We start from the raw sequence: 19352 nt of genomic DNA on the forward strand, positions 1-19352 counted from the left end.
TCACGCCAAGGTAATTTTTGACTGTACCTTTAATGAAGACCAGAAACGATTCCTTACATTCCCGTCTCTCCCTTTAACTACATAGAAAGAGTCCATTTATTGCTTGCGTAGAAGAATGATCATACAGTATGTACAGTGCCTGAGATGAAGTAGTAAAATAGGTTACCATTCAGCACCTGCTCCTCCCACCACGTAGCTTTAAGAACGTAACATTAGAACTGTTTCACATCACTCCAAGAGTCATCGCATTTCCTACTGTAACTAGTATTCGTCGTTCTTTGTCTCTGCACGAACAGTAATGAGTAGGAATACTGAAATTTGCGGAGGTAAAATAACTTGATTTCTGACATTATTTTGGTACGAATCCAACTTGAAGGTTGAGTAAATGAAGTCGAAATATATATATGGGAGTCACGGTGGTCCAGATGGTAAGGCGTCTGGCTGCCGCACAGGAGACCCGGGTTCGATACCCGGGCTGGTGATCGAAGGCTGGGATTTTTCCTTCCTTGTCTGCATAAATCGGCTCTGGGGTTCACCCAGCCTTTAGTAATGGATCTGTGAGGGTAAAGGCAGCCAGCCGAGGCGTGGTGCTGATCACATCACATCTAAAAACGAGACCATACCTCCACTATGTGCCTTCACGGTACAATAAGCACATGGAACTTTACAAATAATTGTAGTGACGTGTTGTTATTTACATCTACCCGAGCCACTCATTAATTGGCCATCGCTACTTTTTAATTGAGTTCCTGGTGTAGTTTGTACCGCTCTACATGGATAGGCGTGTACAGTGAAGTTCCTAAGTGCGTTGTACCCAACAAAAGGTTAGTACTTTCTGCGTATAGTTGAGTTTATTGTCCTACGGATGGGTAGTGTGTGTCAGGGAGGTTGCATACATCGTAGGAGTTTGTAGTTTCCTACAGTTCGTATCAAGAGTCGGGCAACTATTTTACTTCGATTGCTTATCACATGAAAACTTTAAGAGATATTTACATTTTTCTGCATTATGAAGCCCCGTTCATTGAGATTTTTTAAATACTTTTGTGTGCCTTTTTTACTCCACACAAGAAATTCTTGAAATTACTCAAGAGTTATTAATAATGGCAATTTCGAGAGAGAAAAATATATAAGAATTGCAAGATCATGATTCGAAGTTTGTGATTGGCGACTTAACCTATCCTATCTGTGGAAGTATCGATTCAACTGAGGAAGTTAAAAAGTGTCATTTTAGGGGTGTATAGTATTGATTGGCAACATTGGCAGTCCAGAATTGTCCCATTAGATGTAGGCAACGTAGGTTCAAGTACTGACCAAGTACAATTGCATTGTAAAGTATAATTTTGCACTAAAATTTTACTTTGAACTATAAATTTTTGTTGCACTGGCAACACAGTTGGCGCCTGCCGGTAAGCAAAAATCTATAGCAATGGAAACCGTTCAGAAGTCCCATTTCGGAACAAAAGTGCCAGCGAACCTGAAATGGCACTTTTTTTCACGTAGTCCATAAAAGTTGTTATTCCTAAAACCATTAAGTGCTCCACATGACCCCTATTGGTAGCAAATCACAGTTTATGTGTCGCCAGTCAAAAAATCGTCGAATTATGAACCTGTGAAAGTAACTTTTCTTTAATATATATATATATATATATATATATATATCACTCTGACTTGAACACCTTATTTCTGGAATTCCGCGTACGGAGTAAACCTGTAATGAAAACTATTAAAATTATATTTCATGGATGAAACTTTATAATGCAGAAAATCCAGTGACAGTTTGCATGTTGTAACAAGAAATCTTACCTGTTCTTTATTTTTCTGTGTTCGATTTATTTCTGTTGCACTTTATGCACAGATAGTAAACAGTACTAAACGGGACTGCTCTGCGTTCAAGAAGCCACCCAGGCGAGTGGTAGGGAAGTTATAGGGAAAGGAAGTATGTAAACGGTTTTAAAGTTTACTATTACGGTTATAGTATTTTAGGTATAATTATACATAAACCTCTTTTTCTTCAACAGGAGTTCATACCTTTAAGTTATTGTTAAATGTACTACAACCGTAGCTGTAAGTATCCAGTTGGGCTTTCCCGGTGGCACATTGGTTTCGCTGTTGTCTTGTAGTCAAGGGGTGCTGGGTTCGATCCTCAGTGGAGGCACATAGTGGTCCGGATTCAACTTTGAACTGTAGGTTCAGCCCTGATTAGCCTGTCTGTGCATAAACTGGACTTAAAACAAACATTTTATAAGAAAATTTAAGTATCCAGTTACGACAAAATATTACAGACATATGTAAGTATATTTCTTTAATAGTCATGAATAGTGTTGCCCACGGGACGAGACGGGAGAGACTTTTAAAAATTCGAGACGAGACGAGACGAGATTGATCATGTGTCCCTTTGACAAACGAATATTTTCGAGACGAGACAGCATTTCACAGCATTTTTACGAGACGAGACAGGCCAAAGTCTAGACACTAGTCATGAAGAAGAGTTTCCGACTTGGAAATAATACATACTTCAGTTTTCTCCAATAATAAAACTTACAAACATGAAATGATTATCAGCGCTTCAGTTTAAGCTTTCGAAGAGTACACAAGGGAGGATGTGTAGGTGATATGCGTCCAGTATCTGAAAGCATAGTATTTTGTAAGATGGAGAGCATTAATGACAACTATACAGTTTCTGTTTTATGAATCTCCTTTTTCCTGGAACTGGCAAAGATATCACGTGAAAGAACTCCTCCAACAATTTAATAACAAATACCATTGAAGATATTGGTAAAAATTGCTAATATTGACTGAACAATTTAGCAAGTAGTCTCGTGAAACACGCTGGATTTAGATCAGCAGCTTCCCCCTCCAGTTTTAGATCTAGGATCTTATTTGAATGGCAATTATATTATTTTTGAAGAATGGCTGAGCTATTTTCATCATCATATCGTCTTTATTCAAACAGATGCTGATATATTGCTTCGTACGTTATTCCAATCTTTAAATTTATGACATCTCCTCCTTTCAAATCAACGAGTATTATTTTCTTAATTTATTCCACCACACTTCCTTCCAAGATCTCCGTAACATTTTCTCCAGTTTTCCCTATTGCTAGCATTCAACTCCCCCCCCCCCCCATTACCTCATTCCTTATTTATCCATTCCATTGAAATAACCTTCTTAATGCCAACATCTCAGAATCCTTGGGCCTTTATTCCTGTTCCCCAAGTTAATCTTCTGATCCGTAGAGTTAGGCTATATTCTCATCCACATTATGCGTCTCCAGACTTTTTCTGTGTTTAAAGTCTAGTCATTGTCTGTTCCCTCCAGCAAGCCTCCTATGATCCTTGTTCTTCATTTCCTTTTCACACGTTGTCACTTAGGCGCCCAAATACTCATTTACTAGTTTTATATTTTAGTAATTAATAAGTCTGCGTGTCATCTTAGGACACATGGTTTTTAATAGTTCTCTGAATGTTAGTGACAATGGTTCTACATTAGCATGCAAGAAATTTCATCTGAAGACGAGAGAAGAGGCGCTCTCTCGAAACATAGTGTTAGAATAAGTATAGTTTAAAGCACTAGACAAAGGATAATGTCCAATTAACATTGCATGCTCACAGGGTTTTTGTTTTCTGCTGATAATAATTAGTAATGAGGTTTCTCGAAAGCTTAATTTCCAGTCACCTTAAAACTCATGTTAAAGGAAGTCTTCTTGAAAATAACTTTGTGTTATTGTAGATAGTGAAGTTGAGAAGAAATTCGTATTCTGGAATAGTGTTGTCAGTGAATCTGTGGGGCAGAACATTTGCACAACATAGTCATATACAATAATCTTGTAGTCTCGTTAGGTGGACTCCGTTTTCGAGAAAATTGTTTATCAGCAGGAAACGCGACTTGTGGTAGCTTGGAAGCATTCTTGTGATTAACCCCTGTGTAATAGTTCCCCGCCATTTGCTCTCTTGCAGATCCCGGTCCGCACATGATCCCGGGCTCTCTAACGCCCCCCGACAAGATGAACGGAGAGCACCCGCACCACGGCCACTCGCACGTCCATCCCCACGGACCGCACCCCGGTAGCGCGGCCATGACGCACCACTTTGGCCTGGCTGCCGGGGTTCCCTCCATGGCCCACAGTATGCAAACGCCGCCCTCGCCGATACCCACCCCCTCGCCGCCCGTCGCCATTGAACGGTTCAGGTAAGTCACTTTCGTTGTTTCTGCATGTAGCTTTGAATTGCAGTTTGGCATGGTACCGATAGGAGGTGTATATATACACCTATCTCATCGAGTCTGGAAACGTGAATTTGATACAAATGAGCTTTACATCAAGGTTTTTGCACTTTCGGTGCATCGGTTGACACGTTTAAACGTGTAATTTTGGTTTCTTTGTAATGATCGTGCCTAATTTCAATTGATGCATTTTAGTGAATCACACGGAACAAAATATACCCTTTTATACATTTCTTTGTGTATTTTCATGCATCAAAAGTGCATGATTAGTAGTTCATGCACGTTAATGTGTTACTGGAGTCAGAAACATTATACATTGTGGACCTGTCAATGGACACATTGTGGGTTATCTGTATACGTTGTCCGACCGCCATGCATGAGCTCCGATTCGATTCCCGGAATGGGTTTCCTCATTAGCGGCCCTGGGTAAAGCTGAAGTCTTGAAGGTAGCGCCAGTTCGGCATCTTTGACCCAACCCCAGAGGAAGCCGACCTGACCCGTATCTGGTTTCGAGCCGCCACCTGTTTTTCTGTAAAACGATGTTGTCACTTTTGCCTGCAGTGTTTAGACATCCATTCATTCACTGCGACGTTTTACTCTCATTATTATATAAAAAGAAAATAGCACTACACAATAACGCAACCTAGCTAAGATAAAGAATCGCAACCTCGCGTTCAAAAATCTGTAAGGAAACCGAATTAGCAACATCTCATTTACTCCACGTGGACTTGACGAGAGCTGTCATTTCTTGGACGAACGCTATTGATGGGAAAGGTTTCAGGGGACGATCTATTGGAGTCCACGTGGACCTGACGTGTGGTTGTTAGGGGGGGAAACTGATCTTTCGGAACTTTCTTTGATGTAAAGTGAGGTTGGAATCAGGACGAGGAGTATATAAGGGGGCGACCTTGGGAAGTAAAGGCGGTCAGAGTATGGTGTTAATCGCATCACCCCCTCGTGTTACGATACAATGTACAGGAGAGAACTTTTTAATAGTAATGAGTAACTTATCAATTTGAAGCACACACATCTCAAGAAACGGGAATAAATTTTTGTTGATGGTAAAGTGTCCCCGGGTGGTAAACCTTGCTAGCGGTACCATGACCAATTACGGTTCAGTTTTAAAATAGACTATGCTAAATGATCTTGTAGGTTAAAGGAAGTTTCTATTTACAGAACCGTAATTTGAACTCTTCATCTTAAATGTTAACTTCGTAATCAGTATATTGACAACTCTATTGTTGAACTAAGGAGTTAGAAATGTAGTGCAGTGATACTCACGAAGTATGCGAGTTTCTCGCGTGTTCCAATTGTTCCGTCTGCTACGACGGGTTCCGGGTTCAATCCTCTGTGCTAAGCTACTAGCATCGCGAGGACAGTTTTGGAAATTCCTTGTAGCGCACGGTCTAGAGAGTACTGACTTCGTTTCCTGTTATGTGGGAAAAAAGCATTTCCGAATATCAAGGTAAAACTTTAACCGTTCGACCAGTTCTCAGTTCTCTGCACTTCGCCTTTTCAAGAAAGAAGATGCACCATTCCTGATAATGGTTATTATATATTCCATTTCGTCCCATTAACATATCAAAGTAACTAGGGAGGATATGAGTCGCAACGATTGTCATTCACGGCTAAGGGCGAAAATTGTGAAAATGTCTACTATTCGGCCCCCCCAAAATATATGACGTTATTTCAAAGTATTGCAATATTTTTAATATTTAACATAATCCAGACTAAATAATTTTAAAAGAGTATTGTATGTAATTCCGCTAAAGGACACAAGTCCAGGATTTTCGAAAGGAGGGTTACGTATCCTTTTTTTTAGTAGTCAGCCCTCATTTTGCCATCTTTTTCTTCCTTTGACGTTCTCTTTTTAGAAATACTGGGCCAAGGAGAGGTTATGGACCCCACCAAGTTTCCTTGGGCCTGGACATAAGTATACTTTTTTAATGTTGGTAGATATTCGACAATGCTGTGTTGGTATTCTTGGGATATTGCAGGAGACAAGCTGTAAATGTTCGGTTGTGGTATTGATTAGGTATCTATAAAATGTATGCATTCATATGATATGGACCGTATCGCGCAAGATAATTCCGTTTAAGAATTCAAGCATGTGGTCAGACAGGCATGCGTTATAAAATGGACATTTCGGCTATCAAAGCTGTATTGTTTTGTGTAATTCGGAGATTTCGCTTGCATAATGATTCATTCGTTTGACAACGGGAAGATTAAAGCGATCTTGCAGACGAGATTTTTTGACACCGAGTAACATGAAGCGCGCGTTACTAATAAGAAAGAACATTTCCCTGAGATTGCATAAGTATTTACGATGACCGAAGTGATTCGGGGATTGGTTGGCTAGACCACGACGGAGCCAGGCCAGACGCGGCATGGCTGGTGGATCAATAGGCGGGAGAGCCAACGTGCGAACCAACCCACTGGCTCCCTGACTGCGGTGTGACGTAAGGAGGCGGAGCATAGCGGGCCTTCTGCCTGCCTGTTCACAATTATTGCCAATCAGAAATGGTACGTTCCCACTATCTCTGAAATCAATTTTGCAGGCTGGACTTGGATGAGCCACATCGTTTTATCTCTTGTTGTTCCGATCAAAAAATGAGATCCTTACTTGCCGCAATTGCAATGATGACCCATCCCCTCGACTCGGAGCATCTTTTGCTTCGACATTCAGGATGGACGTCTAAAACGCTCGAGCATCAGCGAAATAAATTCCCGGTTCCTTGCATCATTTCGATTATGTCTGAGTGCATTGATGTGACTTTCCGGCACTTGTACCTAGAATGGCAAATGCGTACTTTATTGCCTCATTTTTGTCTTGCCGACCTCCGTGGCGTAATGGTTAACACAGCGCGCTATGACACCGGTTTCGAGACCCGACCTGCTCATCGGTGTTCTTTCTGAGTGTCCCTTCATCATATCACTCATCCTCGCCAGGCGTCCCGGGTTCGAATCCCGGCCTGGGCATGGGTGTTCTTTGTGAATGTCCTTTCATCATATCATCACTCATCCTCATCTTCGCGATTTGCTAAAAGTGGCAGAAAAGCGATTTAAAATAAACAAAATCAATCAATCAATCGTCGCGATTAGTCAAAATATCAGAAGAGTGGCGCTAAATAACAAAAATCAAATTATTTTGGTCTTTTCTGTTTTGCATACTTCTACCACTGCGATTGGAAGGAACGAAAAGGAGTACGAGGTCAAACATGTATCCATATCGTATCCGAAATTCGATCGCATGACAACTATTTTAGGAGTGCTACACCACGTAGCAACGATTCCAAAAATATGTACATATTTCAAAATATCGATATGCTTCATTTAAAGGAGGATTCGTGGCGGCTAAAAGAGTAACCAGCATTGTGATGCGGGCCTCAGTTGATGTAGTTCAATAATATCCCGATAGGTTAATAGCGACGGTGGGTGTGGATGATGAGTGATAAGAGAATCACACGCAAAGAATCATATCTTTATCGAGATGCGAACAGAAGACTTTGTTTTACATCGTGTACCGCTGTATCATTGACACCGGGTCCTTTTTTACCGTCAGACACTGCCAGAGCTAAAACATTGAGTCCACGATAGCTCGAAGACACGTGTCAATGTAGTGTCAGGAAGGTTGCCTAATTATTAGGCGTGTCGGAGCTTCAGTACATAAACTCGAGCAAAATCAATTTTATGTTGTTCATTCGAATCCACTTTTGTTCTGACTGCGTAGTAAAACATTTAACAAACAAGGAGCGGTCCTCCCCGATGGCGTAGAGGTAACGTCGTCACCTTGTAGTCGAGGGGTCCCGGGTTCGATACCCGCTGGAGGCACATTTTTACAGTGGTTCGGATCCCACTTTAAACTGTAGGAAAGGTTTCCGAAGTCACCAATCCGCGAGGATGAGCTGAGAACTCTGATTTTTATCTAGATAACACGAGATAATTTGTTCGTTTATCACCAGAGAACCGTCAAGACTTATAAATATTTTTTTCAGTATGGCAGAATTATGTTGGCCTTTCTACAAGTCTTTTATCGGAGGCTTATCTCGGCTCCCGTGTCGGAGTGGTTAGCACATCGCGCTACGAGGCCAGGGGTCCTGGGTTCGAATCTCGGCATGGGCATTGATGTATGTGAGTGTCCATTCATCAATTTCATCATGTCATCACTCATTCCCATCTTCACAAATTAATCAAAAGTGACACAAGAAGCGACGTAAAACAAATCAAATCAATCAATCGGAGGTTTATCCATGGTTTTTCGTCTGGGGCTAAATGATCGTTCTTATGGGGTATAAGGGTAAATTCAGTGTCAAAATTACCATAGATTGGGCCTTAGTTTAAAAGAAAGTAAGTGGGCCATCTTCTTTAGTTTCTTTCATGGGAAAGAAACGGAAAGTAAGATAATGAGGACTGAGAGAAAAAGAGGGATTTCTACTTCTCTTTCTCTCTCTCTGTATCTGAATAAGAAAAGGAGAGAGAGAAAGAGACACTGGGGTTGATGATCTTGTGCTCCTTTCGATCACAAGTAGTTGTGATAATTGCTGATTGTCGATTCTACAGAATTAGTAATATATTTTTTTCTCTTTTTACAGTTCCTTATTGTACAGGCCTAAGGATCAACGGCTTACGCGTGAAGCCATGAAGAAATATCTCCGAGAGAGAAGCGATATGGTGATCGTAATCCTTCACGCCAAAGTGGCGCAGAAATCATACGGCAACGAAAAGAGGTTCTTCTGTCCACCGCCCTGCATCTACTTGTATGGGGAAGGCTGGAGGTTGAAGCAGGAGCAGATGCTGAAGGATGGAGAGGCGGAGCAGGGGGCTCAGCTCTGTGCCTTCATCGGCATCGGCAACTCCGACCAGGACATGCAGCAGCTCGACCTCAATGGCAAGGTAAGTGGAAGGAGTTTGCTTCCTGTAGTTCATTCCCTCCACCTCAACCGTGCCTGGCTTTCAGAATCATTGTAAAATCTTCCAGATATTGTAACTGTGAACGATGTCGCTTTACAGTCAAGACGTCGTGGGTTTCATTCCCGGTAAGGTCACCGACATATTTGATTTCCCCATTTAAAATATGAAAGATTCCATCGATTTTCTGCCTATTCAAGTTACTTGAGATGAGATTCAACGGATGATGGTAATGACAGAACGAACTCGAGGAAGTACCTATGTCTTTCTTGAGATTCAAGTACAGGACTTCTGGCTTCAAGGTATGTTACACTAACCACTGCATCACAGAGAACGATAAACAGACATAGTGACGATGTGTTGATGCTCGTTCGCTGGAGGTTACGTGGTCAATCTCTCCTTTCATCCGCCGACCTCTGTGGCAGGGTGGTTAGCACAGTGCGCTCTGACGCCAGGTGTCCTGGGTACGAATCCCGCCTAGGTATGGGTGTTCTGTGTGAGTGAATGACCCTTAGTCAATTTCATCATATCATCACTCATCCTCATCTTCGCAATTAGCCAAAAGTTGCAGAAAATCGAAGTAAAATAAACAAAATCAATTTTCATTCATCCTTCCTATTAATTTATAAGTAAGTTGTAAACATTTGTTAATTGATCGTCCTTTAATGTTCACTACCATTGTCCACTGGTGTAAGTGTAATTCTGCATGAAAGAAATATGGTATCAGTGGTCTTTGTTCTCGCTTCAATATGTAAAAATAACAAAAAGAGTCCATTTTACAATATATTTATGCTTTGCATACAGGTCATCAGAAAAGCTTTTGGAGAGAGTTTTCAGGTTCTGTCGTCTTGGAAGTGGAATGGGTGATTTTTCAGATCATTTGACTTCTAATGTAGTATCATTATATTCACTGCTAATTATCCCGTACTGTGTAATATGCAGAAATCAATGTGAAATCCCAGATATTCTAGAGCAGAATGTCCCCCCAGAATACAAGGCGACGAGCATAACCATTTCATCGATTGGATGTTCCCCAGTGACGGCACCAGAAATAAATTACAGGAGGGGCGGTATTATTTCCTGGGGCATCAGTCACATTTATTATACCCGTAAATACAATACCATACCAAAATCCATATTTCGACTAAAATATATTTATTTACACTGTTTTTCATGTTTGCTGGGAGCGGTGAGATTCTGCTGTTCCCGCACTCTTCCACTTTGCACTCTTTCAGCACTCTCTTCCATCAATTGCAGTTAAAATTACGAATCCAAACCTTTCTGTTCCCACTCTTCTCTAATTTGTAGATATCGGCGGAGTGAACTCGTGCATCCGAATGCCAAGGAGAATTGATTTTAAACAAATTTATGCTATTGCTATTTTTTTTATTGTGCGCGTGTGTATAGTGTTTTGCTTTTATAACTTCCAGCCATGTTATGTCCTAAATTGACAGTTGCAGGACAATCGGTAACATGTAAGCTTTTTTTTTCTTCAGAATGTCGATTTCTGTCCAGCTATTACGCAAAACTTTTGTGTCTGCTGCAGAACATGACACGCTACCAACAGAATTTCCATGAATGTTTAAAACGTGCCGCTGACTTACTTCCCCTGGGATCGATCAGTGGAGTGTGGGTGGAGGCGCTCCCTGTCGGCGTCTTATGAATTAAACAGCCGTCGCAGACACAAGACTCTCACGGTGACCGCTGGGCCGTGGAAGTGTGGAGCAATTTCTTTAATCGAGAACTCCACCGTTCGGTAGCGTTCTTCTGGGTTGGAATCGCGGCATTTCCGAATTCGGGAGGCAACAAGAAAGGGAGGTTTGAGGATGGATAATGAAGGGTTGCACGGGCGAAAGGTCGAATGGGGGGGAAGACAGGCTTCCAGGAAAATGGCGCTTTTCCACGTCTGCCCGAAATGCTCTGCGTAACTCGCTGGCTCTTATTTCTTCTCCTTTATTACTGTTATTGAGGGCAGAGAGAGAACGAACCGTGTGATCACTGCCGATGTTTTTGGTGGCGGTTCGGAGTGTGATAGAATAATCTCTCTTTGGAGTTGTTTCTTTGTCCTGCAGACAGGTAAAACTTTTGTGGCGATACCTTCGTAAGGAACGATAACTACAGTTTTCTACATTCTGCCCACAATTTGTTGACGTCCGTGGGAAATTCAGTTCCTTGCATATGCAACTTTTACTTACTTCTGATATGATATTGCTGTGTGTGTTTACACGGCTTTTCGTCAAATAACACGTCGCATTACGATTGTTTTGCTGTCCAGTTTGTTGTTCTTTATCGTGGCCACAAAGGAATAATTGTTATTGTGGGCTTTTTCAGTTACGCGTTATACGACATTCAAATAGTCTTTTCAGTCACATACGCCTTCAGTGACTTTAATTGTTGTTCAAGCTTTTGCGAATTTGTTTTTTTTTATGTTGGTAGGTAAAAATCCGTGAATCTAAACAATATAAAGTATTGTTTCGACGTCAGCTCAATCTCATTTTGACAACTTTCATATTCGCGTGGAGTAGTTGCACTTCGGTTATTTAACATCGCTTTTCTGCATATTTTGGATAACTCCGACGCTGAGGATAAATGATAATGTGAAATACAGTAAAAAATCAAACGCAGTGAAACACCCATGCCACGGCCAGGACTTGAACGTGAACCCAGAAATTTCGAAGGCGAAACCGTGAGTACAGCACTCAACGCACTCTGCCACCAAGGCAGCTAGTCGCTTTGGGATCTAGCCTACTAGACAAAGCCACGTTATAATCATCTTAATCTGCCGTACCGACCGAGAAGAATCTTGATTGATTGATTTGGTTCATTTTACTTGTGCTTTTATTTCGCTTTTTTACTAATCACGAAGATGAGGATGACTGGTGATATGATGAAATTGAATGGACACTCACAAGGAACACGCACGCCCAGGCCGGGATTGGAACCCGGGACTCTGGCGTCGGGAGCTAGAAGCGAACAATTATGTAAATAACCAATGTTTTGGAAGCCAGCAAAAAAATACCTAAGGATAAGGAAGCCGTCACTTATGGTATTGACTAATTTAATTGTAGTTGCATTTAAGTAAATCGTGGGAAAGGTGCAGAAACGCGCGAAGATTGGCTTTAGAATCCATTTGAGTGGGAACATTCTGCAGGATGTGACCTTGACATCAAGAAAACTAATTGATCTGATGTTACAAGGAGCGTTGACACCTTTTCCAGTAATCTCCATTGTCATCTTTGTGTGCACGGTACATCCCAGGTAGACTGCATTTCGTCGGAATCCAACTGTAAGCCGCTGTAAAGAAGGAAATTTGCGAAACAACATGGCGGCGTGCATGCGTGTTTCGTAACGTCTGCGCAAAAGAAGTCGCTTGTAAAGGCTTTGAAGGCCTTGAGGTCTCGAACCCTTGTGACATAGGGTCGAGGACGATTCTGACGCAATATCCGGTGCCATACAGCCATTTAATTTCTATTGCATTGTTACATCACGTCACGCGGTTTTAATGTACACCGAATAAACATTCCATTCTACAGCAACATGTTCTTAATTAGATTTTAAAATATCTCATTTTTTCCACTCCGGATATTCTCTTGCGACATTATAAATACGTGATTCAGAGCCGTAGCTAGGGGGACGGCGTGGGCACCGTCCACACCGAGTCAGCTGTTTATCCACCCTGAAGTTTATACAAATATATGCACACCAGTATACATATACACCTGGCATAATTGTGCACCCACCTCAAGAATCCTATGGCACTGGACTTGATTTAAAAAAAACACGTTCAGAATTGAGAAAGTGTTTTCCCAACGATATTGTAATGGTGAATATGTTTCTCGATGTTCGTTCTAAGGAAGTTTAAGCATGTTATATGTTATAAAGAGTGTGTAGATGTATAATTAAAGCCTGCCACAACCAGGAAAACTATTGAGTATTTTTGTAACTTGAACTTTTCGAACTCTATTGTAACTTATGTGGGTGGGCAGGACTCGACTAAGCCGGTACTCGACCCAGAAACATTGAAGCGGCTCCTATTAAAGTTAAACAAATACAAGAGGATTTGTTTAATTGAATCCAACCTGGTTTTTGATCCCCTGTAAGGAAAATAGCTAATTCGGAAACTGCATACTTTAATAATGATTAAACCAAGACGAGAAAGTGGACGAAGGTCTAAGATAAAGTGAAGTATAAGGAAAACTCTTCTCCTTTGAGACGCTTAAGGTTTGCAACTTTTTTCAAGGAAATAACCAGTGGCATGTTCAGAAAGAATGAGACGGGGTTAACATAGCTAACTCCAAGGATTTGAAAAAAATATTTTTTAATTTTTTTTTTTTAAGAAAAAGGTTTGATGCAAATATAAATATGTATTTTCGTGTTCCCCTCTTATGAAATTCTTGGACATACTACTGTAAAGAGGCTTAAACAGACGTTAATGGCAAGAGCTTAGCACACTTTATGCTCAGATAGGCAACCGGTACTGAAGTTAAGTGTAATCAGGTCCACTGAAATTGGTCACCAGGAATCGAGGCCCTCCCGCTTGATTACAAAGATGAAGTGGTTGCACAGTGTGCTTTCATAGCACAGGCCAGGTCATCGGTGGTCTTTGTGAGTGTTCTTTCATCATATCATTATCTATCCACATCGTAGTGATTAGCCAAAAGTAGCAGAAAGCTAAGTAAAATCAAACAAATCGTTGTGATTAGTCAGATCAGCGGAAAAGGGACCTTAAATAACCAATATTGGCAACAATGGAAAGTTCAGTCCAGTGACTTGTGTCTAAACAGTCGAATCCAAAGTGTAATAAAAATAATATATTGAGTCGTTGAAGGGAATAATCCAGGGATTTATTTGTGTGCAAAAAATGGATGATAACGAGTTCAATGGTAAAACACCAAGCTCACAATTTTAGCAGCATATAATTTGTGTTCAGAATTGTGGCGAGTTGGCCACTAAAAGCGTAATGATTGTACGTGTGGCTCCCGCGTAAAACAGCTGACAGCAGCTGCTTAAGAGCGAAACATCGCTTCTCGTCGGGCACGTCTTCGAAGCCGTTGATAAGGAAAGGAAAGTGGCGAGTGTTTGTTTCACAGTTGCTGTGTGTCAAGGTTGTCGCAGAGAACTCAAGAGGCTGTTTACCAAAGTAATCCTCCTCCTCGTTGCTCCCGACAAGGCCTGAGAACCCGCCAGATGGGGATTCGCTCTGGGAGCTGCGCAGTCTGATTACACAGCAAGGGAGGCTTCTCCCGTGTGCTATGGGAGAGGAGAGAAAGTACCGAGGCGCCTACACTCAGAGTATCGATTCTCCGTCCCTCCCTCCGTCCGTGGTTCTTGGTCTTCTGTTAATGCAAGTTCCTATGCGAATTAATTGTCTTAGAGACTGTTTGATATGCACGTCCGGGCTGTTTTTCGTCCGTTTTAGCCCCGGTGCATACGAGCGAGATTTTGATTCAGCGTTGCTGCAGAACCAGCCACTGGCGGTTTTGTCTCTCGTCGCCCCCATCCTTCGTCATTCTTATCTTTGTTTGCCCCCTGTCTCTCGTCGCCTCTATCTTTCGTTACTCTTAACTTTTTTCGTCCCCTGTCTCTCGTTGCCCCTATCCTTCGTCGTCCTTATCTTTGTTCGCCCCCTGTCTCTCGTCGCCCCCATCCTTCGTCGTTCTTATCTTTGTTCGCCCCCTATCTCTCGTCGCCCCCTTATTTATCATTCATCGTCTCATATCTTTCGTCGGCCCCATCTTTCGTCATTCTTATCTTTGTTCGCCCCCAGTCTCTCATCGTTTCCTATTTTTCGTCACCCCTATTTTAGTCACTCGCCGTTAAGCTTCCTGCTCCCCCATAACGGTAATTCTTCGTAAAATACCACAATATTTGCTTTATTGCATTTCAACAGTGCACATTATCCAAGAAATAATGTAAGGCCTTTAGGCTCTGTCGCTCCTTGGGTGGTTGGGTGCCCTGCCCTCTCCGTTCCCCTTTATTCCGCTCTTGTATGTTTCTTAATTGACACTATGTGTGCTATATTTCATTGCAACTGTGTAAATTATTTATCAATATATGAAGAAAATGTAATAGGTCCTCGGTGGAAGTCGCTCAGGATGCCCCCTCAAGGCCTTGAGAAGCGGTCGCCCCTTCCACCCCCCCCCCCCTTTAATCCGCCCTTCGCATAAAATGGACTTCAGGATTTTTTCAAATAAATAAAGACTATGCCTCAAAATGAAATTAGAGGTTTTATAAGTACTAATGTATAGTCCTTGAATGAGGCGGATTGAAGAAATATCTCGAAAACTCGATTGCAATTTAATTTTCATTACATTCTTTAATCAGATAACACTGTCAAAGTAATTCAACAAAATTCTAACATTTTTAATAAACAAACGCATAAAATCTAATACTGTGTAATGAAGAATATGTCAGAATAATAACAAGTTGTGCCTTATAATAATGCTAGACTAGTTCCTTACTTTGGAAAAGCACATGTTGTGTATGAAGGTGTGTTCAAGCCTACAGACTAACAATTGATATATTTTTACAGCAATATTGTGCAGCCAAAACACTGTACATATCAGACTCTGACAAAAGAAAGCATTTTATGCTGTCTGTGAAGATGTTTTATGGAAATGGTCACGATATTGGAGTATTCCATAGTAAAAGGATTAAGGTGATCTCAAAACCATCAAAGAAGAAACAGTCACTCAAAAATGCCGATTGTAAGTATTATTGTAGAACACTTTATTTCAGTTTATTATATTTGTATGTAATATATCAAGTCTCCCACGCTTTTTGTACAAATAAGTTCAAGCTGAATGTAGTTACGCAATCAAAAAATCAAATTATCAAAAGTATACTACCGAAGCCATTGTTAGATTTGTCATATACTGAAAGAAACAAACATATTCTAATCTACTATGTAAATTGTTTTCCAATTGAATCAATGTAGTTTTAAAGTAGTAGCTTTATAATATTCATTCCAAATACAGCTTAAAAAGAATGTACTGAGAAAACGGTATTGAAAGTAAATTACCATAGAATAATTTAAATGTCATTGTTTATTGTTGAATTGTTTATTCTTTACTGTTGTTTTGGTTTGAGTTGGTGTTTTAAGTCCACTTTATGCACAGTAAGGCTAATCGGGACTGGACCTACAGTTTAAAGTGGGATCCGAACCACTTGTGCCTCCACCGGGTATCGAACCCGGGACATCTTTACTGTTGTGAATAGACTGTGATGTAGGCTTACAAAAATTCAAAAGGCATGAAACTTATCATTTTGGGTAACAAGATTTTATCTCTGTCCTTTGTAAAATGTTTTATTGTATTTTCATCTGTATTACAATGCTATTAAATGTGTAAAGAAAAATTAATTTTATTTGTAATTTAAACCTTTAGCTACCAAACCATATCGACATTGCTAAATCACCATTCATTGAAAACCTGTGGTTAATTAATTCATCAATTGGTTCACAATTTGTGTGTTCCATATGATACCCTGTGGATATTTTATTCTAACACCACAATCGGAATTACATGAGAATATATATTGTAGTTTATGAGAATATTGTACTTAATCACATTTCTTCAATAAGAGTGCTACACTTCAATAAGGCCATTGGGCAATTGCATTTAAAATATTTGCATATTTTAGTTTAAGTGAAGTTTCTGCTTTTAATGCTAAGAGTTGGTTTCCGGAAATTGAAATATCTGCCAATACTTTGGTGACATATCTGATGCATTAAAAATTATCATTGCCATAATATGTCTTCTTAACTTAAGAACCAGTTACATATCTTTTGAGTCACTGAATAATTTCACACTTCATCTTGTTTCTTTGCAGTGTGTATAGCAAGTGGAACCAAAGTTGCCCTCTTTAATAGGTTAAGATCCCAGACTGTGAGTACGAGGTATCTCCATGTAGAAAACGGAAATTTCCATGCTAGCTCAACTCAGTGGGGTGCATTTACAATTCACTTGTGTAAGTATTCTTCTTTTTTCTTTTGTTGCAAGTAGTATATTGTATATTTTCCATGTGTCATTAGTATTTAATGTGTTTAATTTGTATGATGTGCAACACATAGCACATTGAGTGCTCAACTCAAAATCTTATCACCAAATGATATAATTGAAGTTCTGGCCTGGACAGGGGCATTTCTTTTCGAGTGTCCATTCGTCAGTTTCATTTAATCATGATTCATCCTCATTGTCACAAGTAACCAAGAATGGAAGAAAAACAATGCAAAATAAGAAAAATAAGTTATGCCTGAATCACACGAGGCTAGATTTCCTGCTGGATTTTCCAGTTGGACTTGCACTAGTTTGGTTGTACTTGCTCATCTCACACAACACTCGTTACCATACTTGCTGGTAGATTTTTGTTCCCACAAGTCATTGTGCAGAGGAAGAACATTGTAGGGGAATAGTTACTGCTGCTATTTTTCTTACACTTGCCAAAATTACATTACATGTGCTAGAAATTTGCTCAAAAGAAAATACGGTATTCAAGGTACTCAACTTGCTTTAAATGATCTCAGATATGTATTACATGATTCATTCATAAATATATATATTTATCGGGCAGAAAACAAAAACAACCACTCAGAAAGCACGGCAAAAAAACAACCTTTTCCTCACCATCTTTACATGGCCAAACTTTTGCTCTGATTGGTTGTTACCTAGCATCAAGCAGAGAAGCCAGTTGCAATTAGAACATTGTCTAGCTGCCAAAACCAGTCTTGCAGCCAGCCTGGAAGCCATAATTTCCAGCCAAGTAGCTAGTCCATCACCAACTAGGGCATCCCTACTGGAAATCCAGTTCAGTGTTATTCGGCCTTTCAATTTGCATGACATGCTTTTGCAAAACAAAGTGTTTGTTAATTTCCAACAATTGTGTTCTTTACAGTAGATGACAACGAATCAGAATCAGAGGAGTTCACTGTTCGGGATGGTTATATTCATTACGGTAGTACAGTCAAGCTTGTCTGTAGTGTAACAGGAATGGCGCTTCCACGTCTAATAATACGGAAAGTGGATAAACAGATGGCCCTCTTAGATGCAGATGACCCAGTCTCCCAGTTGCATAAGTGTGCATTTTACATGAAAGACACTGAAAGGATGTACTTATGTCTTTCTCAAGAACGAATCATACAGTTTCAGGTGAGTGTTTGTTTTATTTTTACACATATAAGTTCATGTGTTGTAAAACTGAAGGTTGCATAAAGAAGTAAACTCTTCTTGCCAAGTTCCGTAAGAAATACAAATGTGAACATAACATATATTCTTTCAATTTGTTCTTTTTGTAGACAAATGTTTTTGGTTGTTTCTTTGTAGAATTTATTCTTCAGAATATACTGTTAAATTAATCAAATTCATACCCATATATACTGTGAGATTTTATATATAATCTTGGGAAGTAAGTTTAAAAAATGCAACATACTTGTTTGCCATTTTGAATATTTTTTAAATGCATATTTTTGAACAGATCTTACCAAACAAAAGGTAAAGAAACATGACAGTCAAGATATGGATGATCTCCATGATATAGCATTTAGTGTATAGCTGTGTGATGCCAGGTATGACATCTGCAACTTTTTCATATTATTTTGCCTATTTAATTAGTTTATTATTTATTGTCATCATCACAGTTAACATAAAGAATTAGCGAAATCAGTTTAAGTTACAGTAATTTACACATTTCACCTGAAATGGCTTATGCTGTTGGAAGATTTATCAATTCTGAATTTATTATGTCATGATTGTCATTTGAGGAATGTGTTAGCAATGCCTTCTACTATATATCTACATGCTATCTATAATTGAAGGAAGTATTCCTAGTCTAAACAAGCCTGTTGATTGCACTGTTATTCAAAGTGGTGATCTTTATTAGAAGTTTTCTAATGACACATATTCTAGCATCACACATCCTGCTGTGTGGGTTTGAGGTCTCTGGCCATCATAAAGATATTGCAGTTACTCATTATTAGAGGCACATATTTTTTGTAAATAAAAAAGCAAAATTTCGGTACAAAAATGCAGTCAATTTCGGGTTCAAAAGCGGTAAATAAAATAAAATATCGGTGTTAAAGCGGTGAAAAAATGGATGAAAAGTAGTATATAAAAAGACATATTGGTTTTAAAATTGTGAATATAATCCTAAATTTGATTTAAAAACTACACTCATTCCACAGAATTAACATTTCACTTCTAATAGCACATTTATGTAGTTATCAGAGT

General features: G+C 39.9%; 1 protein-coding gene across 9 annotated transcripts in view; it reads left to right on the forward strand.

The window, feature by feature from the left end:
* Positions 1-19352, forward strand: part of LOC145983995 (recombining binding protein suppressor of hairless-like) — a 266841-nt gene that overhangs the window by 239321 nt on the left and 8168 nt on the right. For 8 of the 9 annotated variants that reach the window (XM_083117264.1, XM_083117266.1, XM_083117265.1 and 5 more), the window contains 5 exons: positions 3957-4188; positions 8814-9114; positions 15662-15836; positions 16960-17097; positions 18022-18275. In XM_083117264.1, the coding sequence (XP_082973390.1) occupies positions 3957-4188; positions 8814-9114; positions 15662-15836; positions 16960-17097; positions 18022-18275 (1100 nt within the window). The remainder of the gene's footprint in view (positions 1-3956; positions 4189-8813; positions 9115-15661; positions 15837-16959; positions 17098-18021; positions 18276-19352) is intronic. The other variant, XM_083117262.1, reaches the window with a different exon arrangement.

This window comes from Lepisma saccharinum, chromosome 2 (assembly GCF_977018435.1).
Source record: "Lepisma saccharinum chromosome 2, izLepSacc3.1, whole genome shotgun sequence".
NCBI lineage: Eukaryota > Metazoa > Arthropoda > Insecta > Zygentoma > Lepismatidae > Lepisma > Lepisma saccharinum.